Source organism: Astatotilapia calliptera, chromosome 12, assembly GCF_900246225.1.
Source record: "Astatotilapia calliptera chromosome 12, fAstCal1.2, whole genome shotgun sequence".
Classification (NCBI taxonomy): domain Eukaryota; kingdom Metazoa; phylum Chordata; class Actinopteri; order Cichliformes; family Cichlidae; genus Astatotilapia; species Astatotilapia calliptera.
The window spans coordinates 35,987,358-36,012,864 of record NC_039313.1 but is presented as its reverse complement, the minus strand read 5'-3'; the positions used below and the strand labels follow the sequence as shown (position 1 = coordinate 36,012,864).

The 25,507-nt window shown below is 43.5% G+C and overlaps 1 protein-coding gene across 1 annotated transcript; it reads left to right on the top strand.

The window, feature by feature from the left end:
- Positions 1 to 511: 511 nt before the first annotated feature.
- LOC113034387 (poly [ADP-ribose] polymerase 14-like) lies at positions 512 to 25,507 on the top strand. Its single transcript, XM_026188904.1, has 25 exons — positions 512 to 834; positions 1,056 to 1,138; positions 2,788 to 2,815; positions 3,158 to 3,220; positions 4,402 to 4,575; positions 5,198 to 5,323; positions 6,559 to 6,732; positions 8,049 to 8,174; positions 11,631 to 11,732; positions 12,393 to 14,574; positions 14,994 to 15,158; positions 15,264 to 15,330; positions 16,096 to 16,332; positions 18,115 to 18,336; positions 20,043 to 20,148; positions 20,651 to 20,785; positions 21,390 to 21,452; positions 21,539 to 21,721; positions 22,342 to 22,545; positions 22,869 to 22,951; positions 23,507 to 23,742; positions 23,849 to 24,120; positions 24,254 to 24,399; positions 24,747 to 24,921; positions 25,020 to 25,507. The coding sequence occupies exons 1-25, from the start codon at positions 651 to 653 to the stop codon at positions 25,298 to 25,300; spliced, it is 5,817 nt and encodes a 1,938-aa protein (XP_026044689.1). The 5' UTR covers positions 512 to 650; the 3' UTR covers positions 25,301 to 25,507.

The following is a 25,507-nucleotide window of genomic DNA, read 5'->3' as shown; positions in this document are numbered from 1 at the left end:
GTGCGCGCGCATGCGCGCGCGACTGTTCGCGCGCGTGCACGTGTGCGCGGGTATAGGCTTTCAATCGGCACATAAAGCGAAAAGGCGCTACCGTAAAGACTGGTGTAAAAGCGCAAGGAAATTTATGCGGCGGATAGGAGGCGGCTGGCTTGACCGCGGCTCACAAATGACGGCTCACTTTACCGCAGTACATTTTCGGTGCGGCTGGCGGAGCGGCTAGCTTGACTGTGACTTCGTAAGTGAGGGCTCACTTGACCGCAGTAGAGGAAACCGGCTATAGATATGAAAACACCCACCTGATCTACACAGTACCCGGCAAAATAAAAACGATAAATCCATCATTTATTCATTTATTTAAAATGTGTGCCTACCTGTAACAAATCAAGGCAGCAGCATTAAAAACACGAACTTCTTTAACTCAAATCAGTCGAGTGCCAGAAAATATCGCAAACCAATAAACCAGTAAAAGTGTCATTAGATACAAGTAACACGTAACCAGACCTTGTGACCTGTGAGTAACCTGTGAGGCGCGGTTTCAGTTTTCTGGACGTTTGTGACGAAACGAAAGTGAAAGTAAAGTTTAGCCTGAAGTCTCGTTCGGCGGTCAGTGTTTGTGTGTGTCCAGTGTGTAACAGTGTGTGTGAAGCAAGATGGAGGGATCCGAGTGTCCGCCTGTGACCGTGGAGGGGGACTGGACTCCGGCTCAGACCAAAGCCCTGAAGAACAAACTGCACATTTACTTCCAGAGCAAGAAGAAGTCGAGCGGAGGAGACTGCCGGGTGGAGGCGGAGGAAGGAGCCCCGAGGGCGGCCGTTTACTTCATCTCACCGGAGGGTGAGTGCGCTTCATCGTGGTTCAGATAGTAAAATAAATCATTTAATAATTAAAAACACCGACAGACGGAGACCTGCGAGTGTAATGATGGAACAAACAGGTCTGAGAGTCTCACTGTGACACAGAATGAAACACGTAATTCAAACAGCTGATCATAAAACTGTGTGTGTGTGTGTGTGTGTGTGTGTGTGTGTGTGTGTGTGTGTGTGCTGTGATGTCAGTGAGAGAGCGAGTCCTCGCGAGGAAGAATCATGAGATCATCCTGGACAGTAAAACCATCCAGTTGCGGCTGAGCTCAGAAGCAGTAAGTCCAGTTTTAGATGTTTCATGTGGATGTTTTTCATCACTCAGAGCTTCCTGTTTGCTGCTCACTGTCACTGCTCTGGGTTCAGCTCTTTGGACCAAGCACCTTTAGGTTTTTATGACTAATCACCGAGCGCCTCCCTTTATACAAATATCACAGTTAGTTCTTTAGAAACAGAAAACTGTGAATAACTGTGACGTATGAACCAACAGTCTGACATGTCTCCTCAGTGTTTGAATCATAAACATGCTGTTATGACCAGGGTGACTCCAGCCTGCGTGGCAGGTTTTCCTCGTGGTTATAAATCAGTCCCTGGGTGTGTGAAGCAGCAGAAGCAGGTTGGACTTTGAGCTGATATTTTCATATGTTTGCCCGTGCACTGTAATCGTGCCAACAATAACCAACCTGATGTCACATGGTCTTCAGGTTTGTCAGGCAGTGAAATCACCCATGAGGACAGAAAGTGTTCATCCTCTTCCTGATGTCACACTTTTGTCACACTTAAATGTTTCAGATCAGCAAACAAATGTAACAAAGACGACACAAGTAAACACAACATGCAGTCTCTAAACGAAGGAGGTGAGAACCACTGAGGCTGAACAGGTCGTTGCAGGTCGTGATGGCGGCGGCGAGTGCAGCTCGCCGTCTGCCAGGCCTGCTTGGATCAATGTTTATTCAGTGTTTGTTGCCACGGTGTTTCTGCTCTTCTGGTGTATGATATCTATGCTCTCTTTGATATCTGATCACCCACAAAACTTAGAGCGCGATCTGGATAACCTCAAGCCTTCTACCTTTCCTGATGATTTGGGTGTATTTTATGGCGGTGCGATTGCTGGAACCAGCTTATCTTTATCCAAGTTTGCAGACATTTGTCATAAACTTTAACAGTCCTGTGCTGTGTGCTCTGATCTCCCACTCAACAACATTTAACACAGATTTCTTATAGATCAGATTTTCTGTCACTTCTCGAGCTGTGTGTGGGCATTAAAGGTACATCCTTAAATAATTCACTCATACTTGTCAGATAGTCGGTTCTGTGTCAGGTAAGCACCATCTGTGTGTTGCACACAATTTAAACTGTTTCCTTTACTCGTCTTTTGTTCTCCAAACACAGAAAGAAAAGTGCTTCAGTTCAGTGAGGCTGAACTCTGCTGGCCGTTCATGAATATCGGCTCCCTGTTAGATTCAGAATTGAAACACCTGCTCCTCACATACAAGCTCTGTAATAACCAGGCCTCCTCAGAGGGGTTCATATGATTGAGTCAGTTGTGTCTGTAGGTCTTTGCCGTACTATGAAGAGCACTGATGCCATATTAATGTTATAACACTGAACTGAACCAAAGTTCAGTTTGTTTGCAGCAACAGAAAAAGTGTAATAACATTGGTATAAAACTCAAATTTATTTGAAAGTTAAAGTATAAGAAAGATATTTTTGTAATATTTGCAGATATGTAATATTACATATTTGTATCATATTCATGTATTTATACATATTAACCTTGTAATGAAGTTGCTTTTGCTATAAATATTTTTCCAAAGTGCAAAACTGAAAAACCCCGTCAGTTTGAATGTTCTTTTAAACGTAACTGTCGACATATTTTCCTCTTTTTTTTCTTCTGTTGCTTTAAACCTTTTTTTTTTGTTCTCAGAGCCCAACAAGCAGCGGCCGTGTCTCAGGTAAATCCTCCTCCTCGGTTTCTATCATCACTGAATTCTGTTCATTTGTTTCAGCATCTTCTTCATGTGAAATAAGTGTGTGTTTGTGGCAATGAAGGAATATTTTACCAGACTTTATTCAAGCTGAAGCACATTCAGGTCAGATTGCTCTCTGGTGATTTTAATCTCAGATGAATCCAAATATGTTCCTGGTTAAATGATGATTCCTGCTCGTCTGGAGTAAAAGACTCAAATCAATTTAAACCAGTAAAATATAAGAAGTTCCACGTGGGCTTATTTTTAATAACCATATATCAGATCTTAGTGCTCTGACCTCTCTGTGTTTCACTGTGTTCATGTCAGACTCATCGTCAGACTCAAAGACGCCTCAGGCTGAACCTGGAGCTGCTGCTGCCAGCAAAGAGGGTAAAAACAAAGTGATGAAGAATAAAGAGAACAGAGAACAAAACTACAGGAAGTTTGTATTTATACTTTATACAAAGTTGCATTAACTTGGCATTTGATACATCGACATTACATTTTTTGACACAAACAATTTCAAAAGAATTTGTGGGAAAATGTAACCAGTTTAAAATCGCACTGTTTTGTTTTTCTTGATGAAAATTGACGCTTATATATATATTATATAAATATATATTTATCATAGTCCAGCTATTTTTTGTTAATGAGAAATATGAAAAATATCTTAAAATGTGAAACTTAAAATGAATTCCACTGAGTTACTCTGCAGTCATGCTTCTTTCACATTTCCACAGCAGTGAACTTTGACATGAACTTACAGAGTCACACAGTGTCTGACATTAAATGGTCTCATCGTTGATTTTCTTTGCACTGCTGTGAGTGGACGGACAAAATATAACTGTGGAGTGTTCCAGTGTTCGCTGTACTAATTAAAGGGGTTTTGTGTGGATGAAACAGCCAGAGGAAAACATCTGTTAATGTAACGCACAGAGACAGAGAGGCGCGTAACACTGCTGTCCGTCAGGTCTTAGACCTCAGTGATCAGACGAGCTGCAGATGGACGGGACCTCCATCCTCCTGTCAGAGAGGAAAACTGAGTTCATTCGACACAATGGGAGAAGCTTTCTTTAAATAATGATGCTGTGTGTTTTCTGCATCCACAACATCCACCCTGATCCATACTGGACTGTGACAGCTCGTCATCACACACGGGAAACCTTTAAGATTTATTTGATCATATATTCACATCATGAAAGTTCACGCCTGCAGTGCATGTGTGAGAAGAGCTTCATTCTGTGAGGTGAAATTCAAGAACAACAGTTTTTCCTTCATAAACTATTATAAATAAATACTTACTAGTGTTAAGGGCACACACCAGCGTTCGTCTCAACTAAACAAATAAATCAAAACATATGTGGTTCTTCTTCTTAGTCCAGTGTTTTTGGAGCCATTTTTCTTCACTGATTTTATTTTGGATAAAGTATTTTGATTTTGCCCCTTGACGGTGCTTCAAGTAAAGAAAGAGAAATGTCAGCAAAGTTTTAGGATTAACAGACCGAACAAAAGCCTCCTTCCCTCGCTGCTCACAGACACTTTCTTTGATCAGGTTTGTGTGTTTCTCTCAGACTCAGAGTCGTCTCAGAGCTGTGCGGTGGTTTTGGAAAACGTCACAGACAACATGTCCACAGACCTGCTCTCCATGCTGGTGGAGAACATCTGCAGGTTGGATGAGAACGGCTACAGCATGGAGAGGATCCTGGAATCCAACAAAGCTGTGGTCACCTTCAGCAGCCCTGCAGGTAGGAAGCAGACAGCTACCACCTGATTAGGTGACAGTGGGAAGGAACAACTCCCTTTTAACAGGAAGAATTTACATTCAAAATAAAATAATAATTAAAAATATATTATTTATTTAAAATAATGAAGGATTTTAAACTTGGTTCTGGATTTAAACTCCACTGGTTCAAGAACTTTTTTGAGAAAAGGAAGTTGGAGATTGGCCTGTAATTAGCTAGGACAGCTGGGTCACTCGCCACTTTAAAGGCCAGGCGCCCATTAATTAAGTGCAGCCAGCAGCTTAGGTTAGCATAGCTATTGAAACCAGGATAAAGGCTCGTTCGGTTCATCCACAGCTTTTTAACCTTCGATAAGTGACTCGCTTTAAGCTCACCTCTGACAGCCTGAGTACACATTTGGGTCCTGCAACAGTCGACACACTAACAGCACAAAATATTAACACATCTGTCTGCAATAAACGAGGATTATTAAATATATAAAGTAGATCCAACAAAGATTGCCTTTATATTTGAAACAAGGACAAAGCCTGACATCATTATATAGATAACACTGTGTAATCCAGCTCTTCTCTCTCACCCTCTCACCTGTTTCAGTGTGAAAGGATTAATCTGGATTATTTTGCAGATGTGGAGAGATTCCTGTCTGTAAGTCAGACCAGCACAAAGATGAAGAAGCATGGACTGACCGCTCGGCCCCGAAAGGTAGCAACAAACATCCGAGTGGAGAGTCTTCCTCCGCCTGTGGTCAAAGGTACACACAGAAAGCAGTACATGCTGCACTTATTCTCTTTTGGCTCTTGACGAAGGCGGTCGCACTTTCTCCCCCTCCCCTCCCCTCCCCTCCCTTATCTTTCCTGCTTGGCTTTCTCATGTCTCTGTCTAGTCTTGTCTACTTCTCTCCCTTTGCCCTGGAAGAGTCTCACAGTCTGTTCTCTAAAACCTAAAAGAGGAATTATGGATTTGACACCCTCTTCTCGACAAGAAGCCTGGGTTCAGGAGAGCCGATTGAAGACGTCTATCTTTTCGGAACCATGATAACTGATCAGCGCTGGCTTGGCCCTGGCTTATCGAAGAATAAAGTAAGCAGAAACGGCTGTTCAAACCCCCACAAGGCTGCCCGCTGTGTTGATTGGAACGATGGAGCGAGCCGTGGCTTCTCAGAATGGGCTCATTAGACGCAGCACGGAGGACATATTGGAGAAGCTTGCGGCTGCTGTCAGTACTGAGACTCTGACAACATCTGACAACATCTTGGAGAGGCTGACGGCTGCACTCGTGCTCTGTGAGCAAACTGGATAACTTCTCGGTGTAGCTGGATAACATCGTGGAGAGGCTCACGGCTCTCCAGCGGGAACGGTGAGAGACCAGTGATGGACATTAGATGACTGTAAAATTGACATGCAGCGGTTCGCACTAAAGAAAGAACACCACCGTTATTTCATGCGGCTACTATTTCGGCGCCAGCTGCGGTCTCAAGGGTGGAGCTGAACATAACAAATAATCTCTCCCCTGATAACAAACTGTGTTTAGACTCTTCGATCCAAACGCCCTCGTACACTTACCTCCGAGGCCGAGTCGGACGGCGGGTCAGGGCCCAGCGCTGGATGAATAGCTGCAAAATAGAATTATAACACTTATAAAAGCAGCTGCAAAAACAAAACAATAAGTGTCATAATTCTGTCATTTGATCACTTTTTCTCAGTTATACCTGAATAAACTTCCTACTGTGTTGAGAAACAAATAACTCAAACGTGGGTGTGTGCTGACTGATGTTCACTGTTACTTAATCAAATAGCACTAAAACTCTGCTGCTAGTTCAAGCAAACAGCCCAGAATCTGCCGCCCTCACCCCTGGAGGAGGCCCTGCACTTTACAGAAAAGAAATGCTGCTGACAGTAAAGTTTCAGGAACAACAGGTGAACAAAAGCCTCCTTCCCTCACTGCTCACAGACACTTTCTTTGATCAGGTTTGTGTGTTTCTCTCAGACTCAGAGTCGTCTCAGAGCTGTGCGGTGGTTTTGGAAAACGTCACAGACAACATGTCCACAGATCTGCTCTCCATGCTGGTGGAGAACATCTCTGGGTTGGATGAGAACGGCTACAGCATGGAGAGGATCCTGGAATCCAACAAAGCTGTGGTCACCTTCAGCAGCCCTGCAGGTAGGAAGCAGACAGCTGGACGTTTCCACATACATAAACACAACGAGCCAGTACAAGGACAAACATCCAAAATCCCCTTTAGATTAACCTTTGAGTCTAATTTTAAACCTGACTTTATAAAAAATCACATATCTGATCTGGAAAAGTGTAGAGAAGCACAAACCACGTGATATGATTTGAATAATGAATCATTTTCATATAAATATTACTTTAAACTACACAAACATTGCATTCCATTTACTTTATATAGCATTAAGACTGTAAAATAATAATGCAGAGGAAACTCAAGAATCCGATAGCCACCTATCGGCAAGCACTTTGGCGACAGTGGGAAGGAAAAACTCCCTTTTAACAGGAAGAAACCTCCGGCAGAACCAGGCTCAGGGAGGGGCGGGGCCATCTGCTGTGATTGGTTGGGGTGAGAGAAGGAAGACAGGATAAAGACATGCTGTGGAAGAGAGACAGAGGTTAATAACAGATATGATTCAATGCAGAGAGGTCTGTTAACACATAGTGAGTGAGAAAGGTGACTGGAAAGGAAAAACTCAATGCATCATGGGAATCCCCCGGCAGCCTACGTCTATTGCAGCATAACTAAGGGAGGATTCAGGGTCACCTGGTCCAGCCCTAACTATATGCTTTAGCAAAAAGGAAAGTTTGAAGCCTAATCTTAAAAGTAGAGATGGTGTCTGTCTCAGGATTCAGAAAGATAAAGCTTGATGCTGGATTTAAATCGTGCTATTTTAAGAACATTTGTAATAGAAACAAAAAGTAGATAACTGGTGATCTATTGGGGTCATATGACACTACGAGGTCTTTAGGATCAGACGGGGCCTGATCTCGGTCACGCTCAGCGGCCCTGCAGTGAGGATAACCTGCTTGACTTTACATCATACACAAACAAGTGAAGCACATGTTAAACAATTTTTACTTTGATATCAGTAATCATAAATAAATTGGTATCAGTAAAGTAAAAGAATGAAAAGATCCAAATACCTCTACAGACTCTTTGAGCAGAGGAACCTATCACTGCTCTCCTTTATCACCATTCTGTTTGCTGCCACTGATCCCAACGTCTTCGTTGCTTTACATACAACATAATGTCGTCTACATAACAGCATAAAATGACAGCAGATCTGTCTCCAATAAAGCAGGATTGTTAAATATAGAAAATAAATCTTTATTGACTGTACATTTAAAAATAAAGAGGAAGCCTTCATTCATTCATAAGAACATTTCTAGATAATATGTTGTAGCCCAGCATTTCTCTCTCACCCTGTTTCAGTCTGAAAGGATTAATCTGGATTATTTTGCAGATGTGGAGAGATTCCTCTCTGTAAGCCAGACAAGCACAAAGATGAAGAAGCATGGACTGACCGCTCGGCCTCTGGAGGCAGCAACGAACATCCGAGTGGAGAGTCTTCCTCCGACTGTGGTGAAAGGTACATGTGCTCCTAAAAACCATAGACTGTATATAAAAGCCTCTGGATAATTAATACATTATTTTTAATAAACAGCAGGGGTCGACTCCTCTGGTTGAAAAAAGTTTACCAGAACATGAGCCTACTGCTCAATATAGCTGTTATGTTATATTCGATTTTAGGTTAGCATTTTACAGTGGCTTTATTTGTTGGGACAGTTTGAGCTTTGTCGCTTCCAATTTCACCTGAAATCAACACATGAAATCTAGAAAGGAGCTAATCAATGCAACAAGAGGCATAATTACTTATACAGATAATACACAAGCTAAATATAAAAATAATTAACTTCTCCTCAATACAGGAAATGAACTCAGTGCATGAATGAGCTCATTCATCATTATAGCTGTATACAGTGTAGCTTCCACACTTTTTGCCCCCTGCTGACCCAAATCCAAATGGTGCTGAGTGCTTTAAGGGGTCTCCCTGGAGCTGAGCTGGGCTTTGCCATTGCTACCACATGGCTGTTAAATCGATTCAACCCTAAATTTCTTTCTAACCTTTCGGAACAATAAGGACAATGTCAAGGCTCTGTGTGCGGGCAGGCGGAGATGAGGATCCAGATGCAGGACTCTGAGACTGTAAGACTCTGAGAATGTAACTGAAAACTTCAGCTTTTATTGCTGGCACCAACACAAAAACAGAAACCAAACCAAGAACCCAAACAGGACCACAAAGGCTGGATCTGAGGGTACGACGCAACACCGAGCACGGGAAAACACAGGGCTAATATACACAGGGATGTAATCAGGGAATGGAAAACAGGAGGGAGACACAGCTGGGAGAAATTGGACTAACGAGACAGGGGAGCAGTAAAACAGAACACACTCACATGAGACACAGACCTTCACAATAAAACAGGAAACAAGAAACCACTAAACAAAGACGCAGACAGAATATAATACATGGAACTTGAACTATGCAAAACATGAGACACAACCAAGGAGCAAATCCTAAAACACGAATAAACAGAAACCTATAATTCTCATAATGGTCAACGATGTAAAAGAATCAAAATACAATACAAAATTAAACCAAGACACGAGAAACTCGAAATACTGGGTCAAAACTGACCCAGAACCGTGACAGTACCCCCCCTCCAAGGGCTGGCTCCTGACAGCCCTAAACAAAAAACAGAATAACGAACCAGAGCACCAGGCCAGAGTGGGCGGAGGGGGTCCAGGATGGAGGGACGGAAACAAAACAGAAAACAAGGAGCATGATTCCAGATCAGTCCATAAACAAGAAAACAGGTCAACACAAAACTAGATCCATCACGAGTCCACGAGAAAGTTCAGGGGGTCGACCCGAAGGTAGACAGCACGGGGCCAATCAGTTCAGGGGGCCGGCCGTGTGGACCGCAATGGCAGCGACGCAGACGAGACACATCAGGAGGCCGGCCACGCGGAAGGCAGTGGCGGCAACAAAGCAGGTCCGGAAGCCGGCCACGTGGAAGGCAGTGGCGGCAACGCAGGCAAAACAAATCAGGAGGCCGGCCACGCAGAAGGCAGTGGTGGCAACAAAGCAGGTCCGGGGGCCGGCCACGCAGAAGGCACTGGCGGCAACAGAACAGGTCCGGAAGCCGGCAGCGACGACGACCTCGTTCTAACGGCGAAGACCTCGTTCTAATGGCGAAGACGTCCAACCAAAGGCCTGGAAAGTGGCCGGCAAAGGTGAGGTGGTTCAGACCGAGCTGGGTCGGACGGCGGTGGACTGGCAGAGGCTGACACTGACGCTGGACCAGGCGAGGCTGAAGCGGAAACAGAGGCCGGACCCGGCGAAGCCGAAGCCGATGCAGAGGCTATAGACATTTTTCATTATACTGACAATGAAAAAATAGAAGTACTCAGATTTTTAATGCCAAAAACATTTCTACTAAAATAACCAGATAACAAGCCAATAACAGGCCAATATCAAACTTGTGTGTTTTGGCAAAAGTCCTTGAGTCTCTCGTCAGTGAGCAATTAAAAGAGTTCTTGTACTCTAATGAAGTTCTTTCAAAACTACAATCTGGGTTCAGAAAACAGCATAGTGCTGTCACGGCTGCCACAAAAGTGATAAATGACATACTTGTTGCTCTTGATAAAAAACAGCACTGTGCTTCTCTCTTTATTGACCTGTCAAAAGCTTTCGACACTGTGGATCACGCCATTTTAAAGCATAGGCTTCTTTCTTTGGGGCTGTCTAGACATGTTGTCTCCTGGTTTACTAATTATTTGAGTGACAGGACTCAATGCATTAAATGTGAAAATCTGTGCTCAGAACTTTTGAATATTCACACTGGGGTGCCACAGGGTTCAATTTTAGGACCTCTGCTGTTCATCATGTATATAAATGATTTGGGACAAAATGTGTCCAATGCTAGTATGCATTTTTATGCTGATGACACAGTTATTTATTCCTTTGGCTCAAACTTTGAAAAGGCAATAGAATCGTTGCAGAAAGCTTTTGACGTGGTTCAGCACACACTTCTGGAGCTGAAATTGGTTCTCAATGCTGAAAAGACAAAGCTAATGTTGTTTTCAAACATGAAGAGATTTCCTCAAACTGTCCCCTTGGTGTCCACTCTTGAGGGAAACCTCATAGAAGTGGTGCACACGTATAAATATCTTGGCTTTTTAATTGATGATTCTCTGACCTTTAAACCTCACATAGACAATCTTGTGAAAAAACTCAAACTAAAATTGGGATTTTTCTTTCGAAACAAATTTTGCTTTTCTTTTGAGACAAAAAAGCGTCTTGTAAATGCTACATTTTTATCTGTTTTAGATTATGGTGATCTGCTGTACATGAATGCTTCCGCCCAGTGTCTTCAAAAGATTGACTCAGTTTATCATGCCTCCTTACGGTTTATTACAAACTGTAGGGCCTTGACCCATTGTTGTGATCTGTACGCTCGAGTGGGATGGCCTTCGTTGTCCTCCAGGAGGTTTGCTCACTGGTGCATCTTTATTTATAAGGCCCTGCTTGGACAAATGCCCACCTACATTTGCGATCTGCTCACACGGAGAAGTACTGTTTCTTACAGCCTGCGTTCAAGCGATCTTTTATTGCTCAATGTTCCATTTGCCAGAACTGAACTGGGAAAGAGGGCTTTTAATTATGCTGCCCCTTTCACATGGAACATGATGCAAAAAGACTGGAAGATAGCAGATCTTATTTCATTAAATGCTTTTAAGTCCAGATTGAGAGAGCCAGAGAAAAATGTTTTTAAAATGTAATTGTTATTTATAATATGTATGTAACTTTGTAATTTCAACGTGTTGTCGCCTCTTGGCCAGGACTCCCTTGCAAAAGAGGTTTTTAATCTCAATGGGACTTTTCCTGGTTAAATAAAGGTTAATAATAATAATAACAAACTTTGAAAGTAATTTAACCATCATGCATCTGTAAAGCTGTGCATTTCTGGCTTTTTTCTAGACATACTGGAGTTGTATTTTGAGAAGACTTGGACTCATCCCAAAAACATCATCATGATCCCAAAAGAAAAGGCTGCCATCATCACTTTCAGTGATCCTAAAGGTCTTTTTTTTGTTGATGTAAACCTATGCTGAACGTATGCAGGCACCAGCCTGCTGTAGTAGTGGTGATTAATGTGAGGGCTTTGCCCACCAAGTTCTTTCACGTCTTTAAACAGAAACTGGTTCAGCAAAATTTGGAAACATTTTAGTGTTTAAGCTTTCAGAATGGATTCTGTACGACTAATAGTTGTCCTTACTGGAGCTAGCAGCTGAGATGAAAACAACAAAAAACAAACCCAAACGTTAGAACACATCACTCCTGTACTTTGGTTATATATTGCTTTCATTCCCAAGGATGAGGAACGTCTGAGGCAGCTAGCTTCACATAGGAAATATTAGGTCAGCTTTTCCAGTTTTTTAAAGTGAACCTGAACTTAGAGGCAAAGAAATCAGTTATTACTAAAGTTAATAAAATAAAATAAAAAATGCTTTAGATTAATACCTGTTGCACTTAGAAGTAGTGTACAAATGACTGAAACGGTTAGCTAACAGTGACTGAGAAACTGTAAAAAGTCTAGATCCAATCTGAAATGTGTTTAACTAAAGTAATTTGAAGATGAAAAGTGTTGTAGAAAAATGATATTTGTCAGATAAAGAAGGTTCAGAACCGCAGAGTAACCACTTATCTAACCTTTGCTTCTCTGCTTCTTGTTTGCTGTAGTTGTGGAAAAGATTTGCGTTAAAAAAGACCTTGAGTTGAAGTCTATCACAGTGAAGGTGTATCCATACTATGAGTCACTGGGAACCGCCTTGTACAGCAAAGAACGCCCAACATGGAAGATGCCCGAGCCCTTCACAGAGCGTGTTCACCACGTTATCTGGAAATTCCTTGTGGAGAAGAAACTCTCAGAACACATCAATGATCAGATGCATCCACATTTCTGCAGAGTGGATTTGAATGGCCCCGATGTGAAACTCAGCCCTGTGCCAGAGTTTTTGAGGCAGCAAGGTCTGACTGCAGAACATGTAGAAAACTGGATGAGTAAGGCCCAACATGCCTTCTGTCGCCTGATGTCTCAGTACACAGCATTCATATGTCACGTAAATGCACTGGGATGGAGAGCTGCAGAGAAAGATGTACGTTCAGTTGTGAAGGAAGATGCCATCCTGGTGCTGGATGCATCACAAGGGGTTCTGACTGTTGCTGGCCGAGCTGATGATATAAAACGAATCAGGGCTCCTGTGGAGAACATTCTTCTGAAAGCCATGAGTCACATTGAACGACAGACAAACAGCATCTCTGAGGAAGTGATTTTGTCCCCTGCGATGTTCTACATCCTGAAGCAAGAGGGGCTCCAGACAGCTGCTCTGGACATTTCTCCTGAGATGAAACTCTCTTATGATGAAGGCACCCAGAAGTTAACCATTACAGGACTCACTGCAGAGTTCTACAAGACCAAGTCATGGATCTCTGAGAAGATAATGAATATGAGTAAGAAACAACAGAATGTCCCCCCATGTCTTCTAGACTTTCTCAGAACATTGGATCCCATGGATTTGTCCCAGGATCTGTTCACATCTCAAGGCATCAGTGCAGTCTACACCATTGAAAGCAAATGGCTTCTCCTGTTGGGGAGTTCTGACAGAGCCCTTGTTGATGCAGAAAGTAAGATGAAGGCTGCTTTGGCTCATCAGATTGTAGAAGTGGAAGACCAAAAAGTTCTAAAACTTCCCACCTGGGGCCACCTGAAGCAAAAGCTGCTGGATACCTACAACCTATCCAAGAAAAAAACGGTTGCCATTGAGATGCATCCAGAAAGAAGAAACAAAATAACAGTGGCGGGTTTTGTTAATCCAGTGAAAGAGGTCAGCCACAGTCTGAAGGAGTTTATTGCAAGCCATTCACAAGTCCTAGAAACCCTTCATGTTGAATCCTGTGCTGTTGTTTCGTTCATTAAAAGGAAAAAATCAAAGGAGTGTTCCAGTATTGTTAAAGATAATCATGTATCAGTAAGGTTTTATGTACAGAAGCAGAGCATCAGCATCCTTGGTGCTCGTCTTCATGTCCAGAAAGCCAAATCCTGCTTTAGGGAACTGGCCAGTGCTCTCTTCACTGACACCTTAACTGTGGACAAGCCAGGAGCAAAGAAATACTTCCAAAACCAAGGAAGCATTTTCCTGTCTACAATAATGAATGAGTTAAGATGTGCGGTCTTCCTTCGTCCAGAGATTGAAGAAGAAGAAGAAGCTGCGAATTATGAAGAAGAAACTACCCTTTGTTATTGTAAAGTGCAGACCAACAGTGGAGTTCTGATTTCTGTCAGTAAGGTGGACATCTGCAGCTTTGGTGTGGACGCTGTGGTCAATGCAGCTAATGAGGACTTAGACCACATTGGTGGCCTGGCTTTGGCACTGCTAAAGGCTGCAGGACCACAGCTGCAGAGAGAAAGCAGCGACTACGTCGCTAAAAATGGACGTCTACGTCCTGGTGACGCCATCATAACAGATGCCTACAACCTGCCTTGCAAACATGTTGTCCATGCAGTTGGTCCACGATTCTCTGACTTTGACAGGAAGACGTCAGTGTCACGCCTGAAGACTGCAGTTAGAGAAAGTCTGAGACAAGCAGAGATGGCCAACTGCTCCAGCATTGCACTGCCAGCGATCAGCTCGGGCATCTTTGGTTTCCCTGTTGACCTCTGTGCTGAGACCATAGCCCAGGCAGTTCGGGAGCACTGTGACAGCCCACAAGGTCTGAGATCATTAACTGAGATTCACCTGGTGGACAACAACGATAGGACCGTCAGAGTCATGGCCACAGCTGTGAGCAAGGAGTTCTCAGACCTCGGACCTACCATGACCATCCCACAGCAAGCAGGCGGGAAACGAATAGCGGCTTCAGGGTAATTTTTTAACCATTTTTAATAATGAACTTTTACTGTAAACATCTTAACATTGATACTCATCAAGCTCATGATCACAGGTAACAATATCCAGCTCCATGTAACGTCCTTATTTGGATTTTGTCTGCTGTATAACTGTATAAGCACTTCTGTATACCTGACAGCATGGAGGTAATCTATATCCACAATCCCCCAAAATAAAACTATTTCTTTAAATATTTTCAGTAAACCTTGTTGATGCTGAGCTAGCTGAGAAAGATTATATCAATTTATTGGTCAGATTTATGGTTTATGGCTTCCTAAGCCACAAAGATGGCTGAGCAGCTATTATTAGCTATTATTAACTTTAAATGGCTGCTTAAGTATTCAGTCAAATTGGAGTCATTTGGAAAGTATTTAAAATTGTCATTACTTCCTAGTGGACACAAGCGGGGTCCATGCAGAGGTCAGAATCAATCACATGATGCCAGCTGGTGTAATGAAAAACGAGAAGAAGGAAGAGGAGCTGGAAGAGGAGGAAATCATCACGGTAACAGGGGAGGCCTGAGCCCCAAGCAACAAATCAGCCATAGAGAGCATGGCGGGTAAGGTGGTTCCCCTTCTATTTCTTTGGTTTTATCACACTCTTGATGACCTCATGTCCATGAGGCCTCTTTGATATCATCAGTCTGTTATCTGATTGGATGCAGGTTGGAGCAGACCACAGCTGAGGGGCTGAAGATCATTTTATGTAAGGGAAGCATTCAGGACCAGACTGTGAGTACCTGTGCTGTCATTTGGATCATAGTTTAGAGGATTCTGTAAATGGTCACGTAATTACAACATGAAGGGATAGATTTGGCTTACATGCATCTTTAAACCAGGATTAAAAGTAAATTCTGGTTTATGCAGTATTTTTTCAATCTGTCGCTGTCTTTTCATGTTTTTGTGGAGTTTCTGTTCTGCTGAACACCACAACAGTGTTCACCACAGGGCCAAATGAGCTTACTACATAAATTCATTTGAATGCTGAGTTTACAAAGAAATGCTCATCAAAGACTTTTGTACATTAGTGCATTGGTAAATACAGCACATTCAAACATCCACTGATTCCAATTTGAAAGCTGCTTTATGTTCTTAATTGACTAGTGTGAAGGTGTCACGTTTCAAACACGACTCAAACTTTGCTCATTTAACTATAATTTGATTAACATGTCAAAATGCCTGGATACATTTCCTGGTCTTTCTATATCAGGTGGGCAAAGCGATCAGACAGAAATAACATATTAATTAAGAACAAAGCTACACACCTTTATCAGCAGGAACAACGAAGGCACATACAAATCTGATCACATAATTAAGAATTTATACTGCAATATTTTTATGGAAGACTGTACAGTTTGTGTATTTTATATACTGTAGTTTGCAGACATTTAGTGTCTCGGCCTTTTTAATGCAAAAATAATGAGATATTTTTGATTTTTTTTCTTAAAACTGACTTTCATTTACCAAGCTTTTTGCGATTTTACTTTTGTTCCACAGACTGATGTCATCGTCAACACCATCTCAGAGGACATGAAACTGAACCAGGGCGCTGTGTCCAAAGCCATCCTGTCAGCAGCTGGAAGCAGTCTGCAGGACGCCATCTACTCTGAAGCCAGAAGGAACACGCTGCGATACGGTGATGTTGTCGTCACTGACGGCTACAACCTCACGTGCCAGAAAGTCTTTCACGCTGTTTGTCCTTTCTGGGACAAAGGAGGCGGCCAGGCAGAGGAGGTGAGGCCTAATAAAGGTTGGACACTGTAAACATGAAGGACCCAGGATACACAGTTTAGCTTTCCAGCTGCTGGTCGCACACACACCAGCTCTGGGTCCTGATGCCACTGCAATAAGGAGAGCGTGAATAGTCTATTAGGCTCAGCTGCCCTGTCAGCCTGCCGGTCACTGCCCCCTGAGCCCACTGCACCACCCTACCCTCTCCCAGCCTATCACCCCTTTGGACCACCATGAACTTAAATGACTGTGGACAAATACCACTGGGTTATCTGGGCGTTGGCATCTTTCATGCGGTGGAGCCATTGCAGCTGGGCGTGGTCTGAGCAGCGGGTGAATAAGTGTCCCAGGATGCAATAACAAAGAGAGCTGACTGCCCACTGGATTGCCAGACACTCTTTCTCCACCATGCTGTACCTGGCCTCCCTCTCCGACAGCCTCCGACTGATGTAGACTACAGGGCAGTCAACCTGCCTTACCTGCTGTGACAAAACTGCCCCCAGCCCTCTGTTTGAGACATCCATCTACAGAACGAAAGGGAAGTAGAAGTTACATGTGTGAGACAGGGGCTCCCACAAAGAACCTTTTTAAACCACACAAAAGCTGCCTTGATCTGCTCCATCCACTGGACCAGATCTGGGGCACCATTTTGGTCAAGGGGCTGGTCAGGTTTGCAAAGTTTGGAACAAGACGGTCTTAATAACCAGCCAGTTCCAAGAACCACCATCTAAGGGGCGCATCTGTCCACCTCCCAAGTGGTACCCGATATGCTCTACCTCTCTCCCTCAAACCACACACTTCTTTGGGTTGGCCATGAGCCCCACCTGGCTCAGGGACTCCAGGACTGTGGCCACCCGCTGCACATGCTCTGCCCAGGTGTCACGCTGAATGATAGCGTCATCCAAGTAGGCAGCAGGCATAAGCAGCACCTGGTCCATGAGGCGTGAGGCCAGGGCTCCGAACAAGCCGAACAGAAGTGTAACCAATTGGTGCAAACTGTACGGAGTGGAGAAGGACAGTTTTTCCTTAGACTCCGCAGACAAGGGCATCTGCCAGTAGCCCTTGGTTAAATCCAGGGTTTGTTGGGTTTTTTTTTAAAACTTGCAGTGCCTAACAAGTCCAGGAGGTGGGAATGGTGGAATTTTGCACCTCCAACTCATCTCTCTTCTTCACCAGGCTCACCAGAGAAGCCTCTCTCCGTGCTTTGAGGAGGTTGAGGTGATATACAAGTTCCTCCCCTGTCTGACCATACCACCTCATAGTCTACGTCCCCCACCTACCGTGTGACCACAAAGGCTCCTTGCCAGTTGGCAAGTAATTTTGAGCTAGAAGACGGGACTAATACAAGCACTTTATGTCCAGGGAAAATGAGTCTAGCCCCTCTGTTGTGCAGGTGCTGTTGACGTTGCTGGACCTGGGACAAATTTTGCTGTGATAACAGAGGGGCTTTTTTTCTATTCTCTTTTCTTTTCTTAAACTCTGTTATTCTTATAAGCCCCAGCATGTGTGAGATACTAACTTCTGATACTAACATAGCACCTCTCTACTCTCTACTCTTCTTTCTACAAGCCTCGCACATTCATCCGATCACTGTTTTCTATCCCCAAACGCTTTGTTACCATCATTCATGCACTCATCCACTGAGGGATGCATCAGGAGAAACTCTGTGCCCCTCACCACCACTGAAAACTCCACTTTTGTTCCTGGTCGTTCACATACCATACTGTGTATCTTGCCCAGTCACTGAAGTCCAGCTTCACTTTATGTCTTATCTCCGTTTGTCAGGAGTTAACGTCCATCGTCAGATACTGTCTGGTGGAGGCTGAGAAACGTCAGATGGCATCGTTGTCCTTCCCAGCCATCGGGACAGGACACCTGAGCTTCCCCAGAGCCCTGGTGTCCAAACTCCTGCTGAGGGAGATCCGCTCGTACAGCAGCAGCAGAAACCCTCGCTGTCTGAGAGAGGTGGTCATCGTCGTTCACCCCAGTGACAGCCAAACCGTGGATGTGAGTTTGTGACTCTGATAGGAGCTGTTTAAGTGCTTATCATGTTCTGACAGTGAGCACTAGAGACGAGCAAACCCACAACAAACAGATGGACACATAATGTGCAGGCAGACACTGATCAGTCACACCGTCACCTAGCTTAGCACACAAACTGGAACAAGCGAAGCTGCTTGTGGCTACAGGTAGCAAAAACCACACTGAGTGGTGATACACACTGTTAGTACAGTGGTCCCTCGCTATAACGCGCTTCACCTTAAGCCGCCCGTGGATTTTCTTTTGTGTGCAATTTTGCATGTTTCCTGTTTTTTGTGTTTTTTTACAGCGCATTGTGTTCTGCATCCTCATCAGCTGTAGACTGTCTGTCAATCAATCCCGTGCAGTGTCTCCTGTGCAGTACAGAATGTGTTCGGCTTGTCAAATTTACAGCAGTGTGACTCTGAAGTGCTGTACTCTCAGTGTTGGGAAGGTTACTTTTAAAATGTATTCCACTGCAGATTACAGAATACATGCCGAACAATGTATTTTGTAACGTATTGTGTTACGTTACTCAATGAGAGTAATGTATTCTGAATACTTTGGATTACTTAACCCTCCTGTTATGTTGGTTATGTTGGAACACCAATTATGCTCCTGGGTTAATTTGACCCAGGGCGTGTTTCTCATCCAAAAGTGTCAGACACACTGGCACTGATTATTTTACAATTTTCTTTTATAATTTAGATTGTTTTGGTTTTCTGTAGTGATGCAGATGACATGTGACATGTGACTGTTCTGGGTCAATCTGACCCGCAACATAACAGGAGGGTTAATATGGTATCACAACTACATGAATGTCCTATTGCTGTGTGATTCATTACTATTACTGAAGGTTACTCTCCACACCAACACCAGCTAGATGTTTAAATCTTAATATAATGAGTAACAGTAGGTGGACATTAGGTAAAGCTGCACTTTTTGCAGCGATCTCGTATAGAAACTATTCCTCGCGTATATAAAACAGGTCTGCGGCTCCGAACCGTAGCAAAGGGACCTCTGGCTGATACGTCAGGTTCGTGTCGGCTCGTAGCTGAAAACTAGCTTTACTTTGTTGTCTGGGTCACTTTGCTAGCGAGAGACAGAGAGAGGCGTTGAAAGGCTGCTCCAACAGGACTTATTGTTTCAGAGGAAACAGGAACACGGTGTACAGTCGAGTCTTAACAGCTTACTCACAGCTGGGCTCGTCAGGCTCTGTTTGGCTGCAGTCGTTATTATTATGTTTACATGCTTCCAGCTCCCGTTTCTGCTCGGTGACAGCTGTACTTTCTTAAGTACACCATTAAGCAGTCAATGCTTTTTATTTCTTAGGTAATGACATTAGCAGAATCATGTTTTGTCAGCAGTGTCAAGCATACAAGCAGCTGATTTCATTAGAGCTGTATGAGAATATATTTGATGCTGCTTCAGGAGGAACAAACCTATGATGTAAACTTAGCAACAAAAGACAATAAAAACTGAAAAATCAAATACAACAAAGATTAAATCAGACTACATTATCACATTAATGTAATAATTAATTATTACATTTTAAATTTTATTACAATTATTATTATTAATAATATTACATTATTATTTTTTCTCTGCACTGAGCTGCAGTTACAGCTGCTTCATCAGTGCTGTGAAAACAAAAAATCACCAGCATGAACGTAACACATGAAATATATTATCAGTGTTTCACCAGAGAGTTCACCGGTCAGAGGAACGTCCAACATGAAGCACGTGGTTTTCATGAGGTACCAGCTCAACAGGCTGTCGACCAATCACAGCACTCCTCAGGTAAGAACCATCAGAGCTACAAAGAGCAGAATCCTGTTTAGTCTGATGCTCACAGGTTATTTAGTCGTAATGTAGCAGGTCAGAGATTGGCCAGGACAAACTGAGGATGTTTTAGTTTCACTAAGTGGCCTGATGTGACCATCAGTGACAATTCATATTCGTTAAAGATGTATGCGAGCCTAGTTTGTCCAGCAGGTGTTGCTGTTGAGCTTTATGTTAAACACATTGGACAGAAGAGAGTAAACACTCTGTGTGAATGTTGGTGGGTGGACAGTTATTAAAAGGTCTTGTTTTAATGCCTTTAGTATAGTTTTAGAAATGAACCTGTAAGAGGCGACGTCGTGCTTTGCTCATTGGCACATTAACTTTACAGGTCCTGGGTTCAGACCTTCAGCTCTGTCTGTTCCTGTTTAATTATATGGAAGAGTTGGTCAACTGTGGATTTTAAACTGTGTGTGTGTGTGTGTGTGTGTGTGTGTGTGTGTACATTTCTCTGTCCCAGTCTTGTCCACCTCCCTCGATGTGTACCAGATGCAGATCGATCAACTCACCTTTGAGGCATCATCAGGTGACATTACCAAGGAAGCCAGTGATGTCATTGTCAATTCCTCCAATCAGAGCTTTAACCTTAAAGCAGGTGAGTGTTGACTTTATATTTGTGGCTACAACAGTTAAGACACTGAGTAGGACCTTCCTTCAGGGTGCTGTGCAGTATCTGTGCCGTTCCTAAGACTGATCTGAGATGTTGTTCCCGGGATCTGCTGGAGCCACTCGCCCAGCTTGATAGTCGCCGCACCGAGTGATTTACCACTGGGACCACCGTCACCTTCACCCGCCACATCTTCTCGAGCTCTTCTCTGAGCCCTTGGTACTTCTGCAGCTTCTCATTCTTCCTGATGGTGCTGTCACTCGGTGTAGCTACATTCCTACAGCTGTCTTCGTCTGCTTGTCCACCTCTGCTGTCTGGTGCTTTGAGCACTCAGGGCAGCGCCCGTCACACTGGGCTGGAGGCTCCAGCAGATTCCAGAGCAGCGCAGTCCTAGGAACAAACCAAAAATCAAAAATACTGATGAAGACCGCCTGCAGGGCGGGTAGAGAATTATTATTTTTAAAATATGCACATATAAAGAGAACGAGACAGAGGTAACTGTGAAATTTAACTCTGTGAAAATAAACATGTTTTTTCTGTGTAACAAAATCTGACTAACTGCACCTGTTGCTCTCCTCTTATTGCTGCTCAGGGGTGTCCAAGGCGATCTTAGACGGTGCTGGAGTAACAGTTGAGCAGGAGTGCGCTCAGCTTGGTGTGTATATGAAGCTCCAGCCTTTTCACTTCCTTTTTAGACTCACTATGCTTCACACTTCTCATAACGCTGTTTCCTCCCTGCAGTGAGTTCCATGGCTCAGCCTCGTGCAATGATCCTGACATCAGCCGGGCAGCTGCCCAGCAGGAACATCGTCCACGTCGTCGGCCAGAACGACCCTGCAAGCATTAAAAACACGGTTTACTCGGTGCTGAAGGTCTGCGAGGAGAACAACTTCAGCTCTGTCGCCTTCCCAGCCCTGGGAACAGGTCTGTACATGATGCACACAGCTGGGCTTTGCAGCAGCTTTCCAGATGTTGCCATCTGCGCTCTCTCCCCTCTCAGCAAATAGTGAGAGCACGACTAGTTGAGTGGACTCAGTTGCCCTGCCAGCCTCCCTGCACCACCCCTCCCCTGCAGCAGAGCCACAGGCTACACCTCCATCACAACTCGGTTCACTGTGCAGCAATGCGCAGCATCCTTACTTCACCCCACTCTCACAAACCTGAGTTTGTGCCACTAAAATGTCTTTAATACAAAGTTGAAACACAGCTCTGTGTGTCAGATTACAGCGATGTGTGATCAGAGCAGCTAACTGTCCGGTGGATTCACTGCTGCGAGGTAGTTTCCATCTCTGCTGCTCCTCCATGCTCGCTCATCTCAGTCACATTAGTGCTTTTTCCAACAGTGCAAACAACTCTGAGGTGGACTGTTGGTGCTCTGCGTTCTAACTGATTTATTTCTGTTTTTCAGTCAGTGTGTTTCATTTGTCCAGCTCTTCTTCTTGGCACTGTATTGAAATGAAACTCATATTCTGAATCTAACAAGCTGTCATCCTTTCATCATCATCATCATCATCATCATTGCTTGGTCCTTGTCTGCCCATCAGGTCAGGGAGGGGCCAGCCCTTCAGAGGTGGCTGAGGCCATGGTGGATGCAGTGGTGCAGTTTGTGAAGAGGAAACAGCCGAGGTTTGTTCGGAGTGTGAAGATCCTGATCTTCCAGACGGCCATGCTGAAACATTTCCACATGAGCATGAAGAAGAGACAGGAAGAGAGGGTGGAGGAGAAGAGTGTCGTTAGCAAAACTGAAGGTATTACATTGTTTTTTAATCTGTGAACAATAAATCACATTCAGGCTGATGCACTTTTTTACATCAGCTCTTCTTTGAACAAAACTGTCAGTGATGAAGATCTAAGAATAGAAACTGTTATAGTGTCTTAAATATATTATATTTTACTATTCTCAATTAAAATATGGTTTATATGTTTTTTTTTCAGTATAGTGTTTTTGTGGATTTTTCGCACATTGTTTTATGGAGATTGGACTCTATGTGACATTCACAGATCTCTTTGCTATAATACAACATTTTTTTGAGCTGTTTTAGACTAACTTTGTTTTTTGGGCTCGGAGCAGAGCAGCCAATCGCTGCTGACTTAGTCCTGGAGAGGGAGGAGTTTAAGCCCGCAGTGTTTCACCTGTGTGCCGATGACCACAAGGTACAAATTCATTCATGTTATGTTTCCATTCTTATTTATTTTACAGGAAGTCTGCTTTCTAGACAGAGGTCAGTGCATTTTAGGACGAACCCTTTCTTTAAATAGTCTTTTTACTTTAATAGTCAGGCATAAATATATTATTACACACTGTCTCTTTCTTTTATTAATATTGAGCTCAGATCTTCCTACATGTGTAATGCAGAGCTCGAGGCTAGTTTAGCATAAATAACAAAGCAGCAGAGAAACAGATTTCCTTGTTTGGTCAAAAGTTCAGAAAACATTGTTAGAGAATGAATCCACAGTTCCTTCAGAGTTCAGCTTCATCAAGTCTTTCATCACAGTGAGGTTCATTACCATCGTAAATATAGATCAAAGGAAAAATCTCTGCTTCTAACTGAGCAACCAAAACTATATTCAGAGACACTGAGTTGAAGTAACTGCTGGTCTGTATACGTGTTGCTCACGAGGATATAGTTCCAGTACACTCAGTAGAATTAAAATAAAATGATTGTCTTTAAATCTCTGTCATTAACACACATTTGTCTGATGCTGCAGGCAGCGAGTCAGGCCAAGAAAAGGATTAATGACCTGATTCTGGCTGAGCAGGCACAGAAAACCATCTCTGACCCCTGCATTAGTCAGCTGTCACAGGCTGACATGGAAAAGCTGAAGGCTCTGCAGAGAGAACTGACGGTCAGCATCCGTCTGGACAAAGGAGCAGAGGACCAGGACCCGGAGATCCACCTGGAGGGTCTGACCAGGGATGTCTACACTGCTGAGTCTGCAGTCAGGTCAGAAAACAGGAAAGCCACATAAACCATTGATATGCAATAATTCTTAGGTTTAACATGTTACATGTTAAAGTATTGCTTTACCTTTTTATTTGATGACCATCAGGGACATCATCCGTAAGGTGGAGCGGGCGGAGGCCTTGATGAAAAAGGCCTTGGAGATGAGTGAACTGGTGGAATGGCGATTTAAGGACCATAATGGGTCAATGGTGGCCTTTGACATGAACACCAACCTCACCCTCGAGGAAGCTTTCAAGACCAAACAAAAAGCAAAGATCAAGATCAACAATGACGCGTACACCGCCGACCCAGCGCGTGAAAAAGCAGTTTCAGCAAACGGACGTAATGACGTGGAGCTCCATCGAAAAGACCTGAAAGGTGAGTCAGTAATGTGCACGTAGTCCTCATTTAACCTGCTGGAAGAACACAGAACAATGTGTCCAACGTTTTGCATTGGACCAAGAAAAGCTTGAAAAGTTTCACTGGTGAGTTTTTACTTTTTGTTCTGCAGGTACCAGCGCTCTGCCTTTGCCTTCATGTTGGGAGGACATGAAGGACGACCTGCTGAAGCTGTTTGCTGTGGCTCCAGCATCTAATGAATACAACGATGTGGAGAAGGAACTGACGAAGACCGGACTCAACCTTAACATCATCAGTGTATGTTCAGTCATAAATACACAGACCAGGCTGTACACAGAAGTATTCTATATTTTTTATATAATTGAAAACAAAAGGAGAGTAAATTAGTTCCCAAGTCTCAGCTTTAACTTCAGTTGGTTTGGCATAAACTGTAGTGTTGGACCTAAACATGTGACATCACCCATTCCCAGTTTGAAGCCTTGACTTTGCCACCTTGGATCATTTCAAGCCAGCAGAATTTGAATGTTGAATAAATTATAAATACTTTGTCAACAATCATTAGAGAGCAGACACAGAGGTAAGAAGGACAGTTATTGTACTTCAATGAAAATCACCAACATGATGTGTTTGGATTACGTCGGCAGATCGAACGAGTCCAAAATCCGTCACTGTGGCAGAACTACCAGATCATGAAGAAACAAATGGAGGTGAAGAATAAACACACAAACAATGAACTGCTTCTGTTTCACGGCACCACTCACACCTCCATCCATCTGATCAACAAACAAGGCTTCAACCGCAGCTACGCAGGAAAAAATGGTAAAGCCATCACACACAGTACACACATACAAGGGTAGAATATTTTAACACTAGTTTGTTAATTAGTTATTCAATTAATTTGTTCACTCTGTCTACAGCTGCGATGTACGGCAACGGCTCTTACTTTGCTGCGGACCCTTGCTATTCAGCAGGAAACTACGCCACGCCCAACACCAATGGACACAAGCGCATGTACCAGGCCAGAGTTCTAGTTGGAGACTACACCCAAGGACAAAAAGGCATGATCACCCCTCCTCCCAAATCTGGGAGTGCCTCAGACCTGTATGACAGCGTCACAGATGACGCTGCTAATCCAACCATGTTTGTGGTCTTCAATGATATCCAGGCCTACCCAGAATACCTCATCACATTTACATAAAGAGCCATGCTCCTACTGTGCAACATGTCTGGGAGTCGGGTGTTTTAATTTAACTTCAGTCTATCAACTCTGTCAGATAAAATAAAATACTCTACGTCTTTGAAGGGGGCGCAGCTGTTTCATTTTTCTTGCTGCTGGTGTCACTTTGTACTTTAAATCTAATCAGAGGCAGTTTGAAGGAGCATTAAAGTAACAATACAACAATCA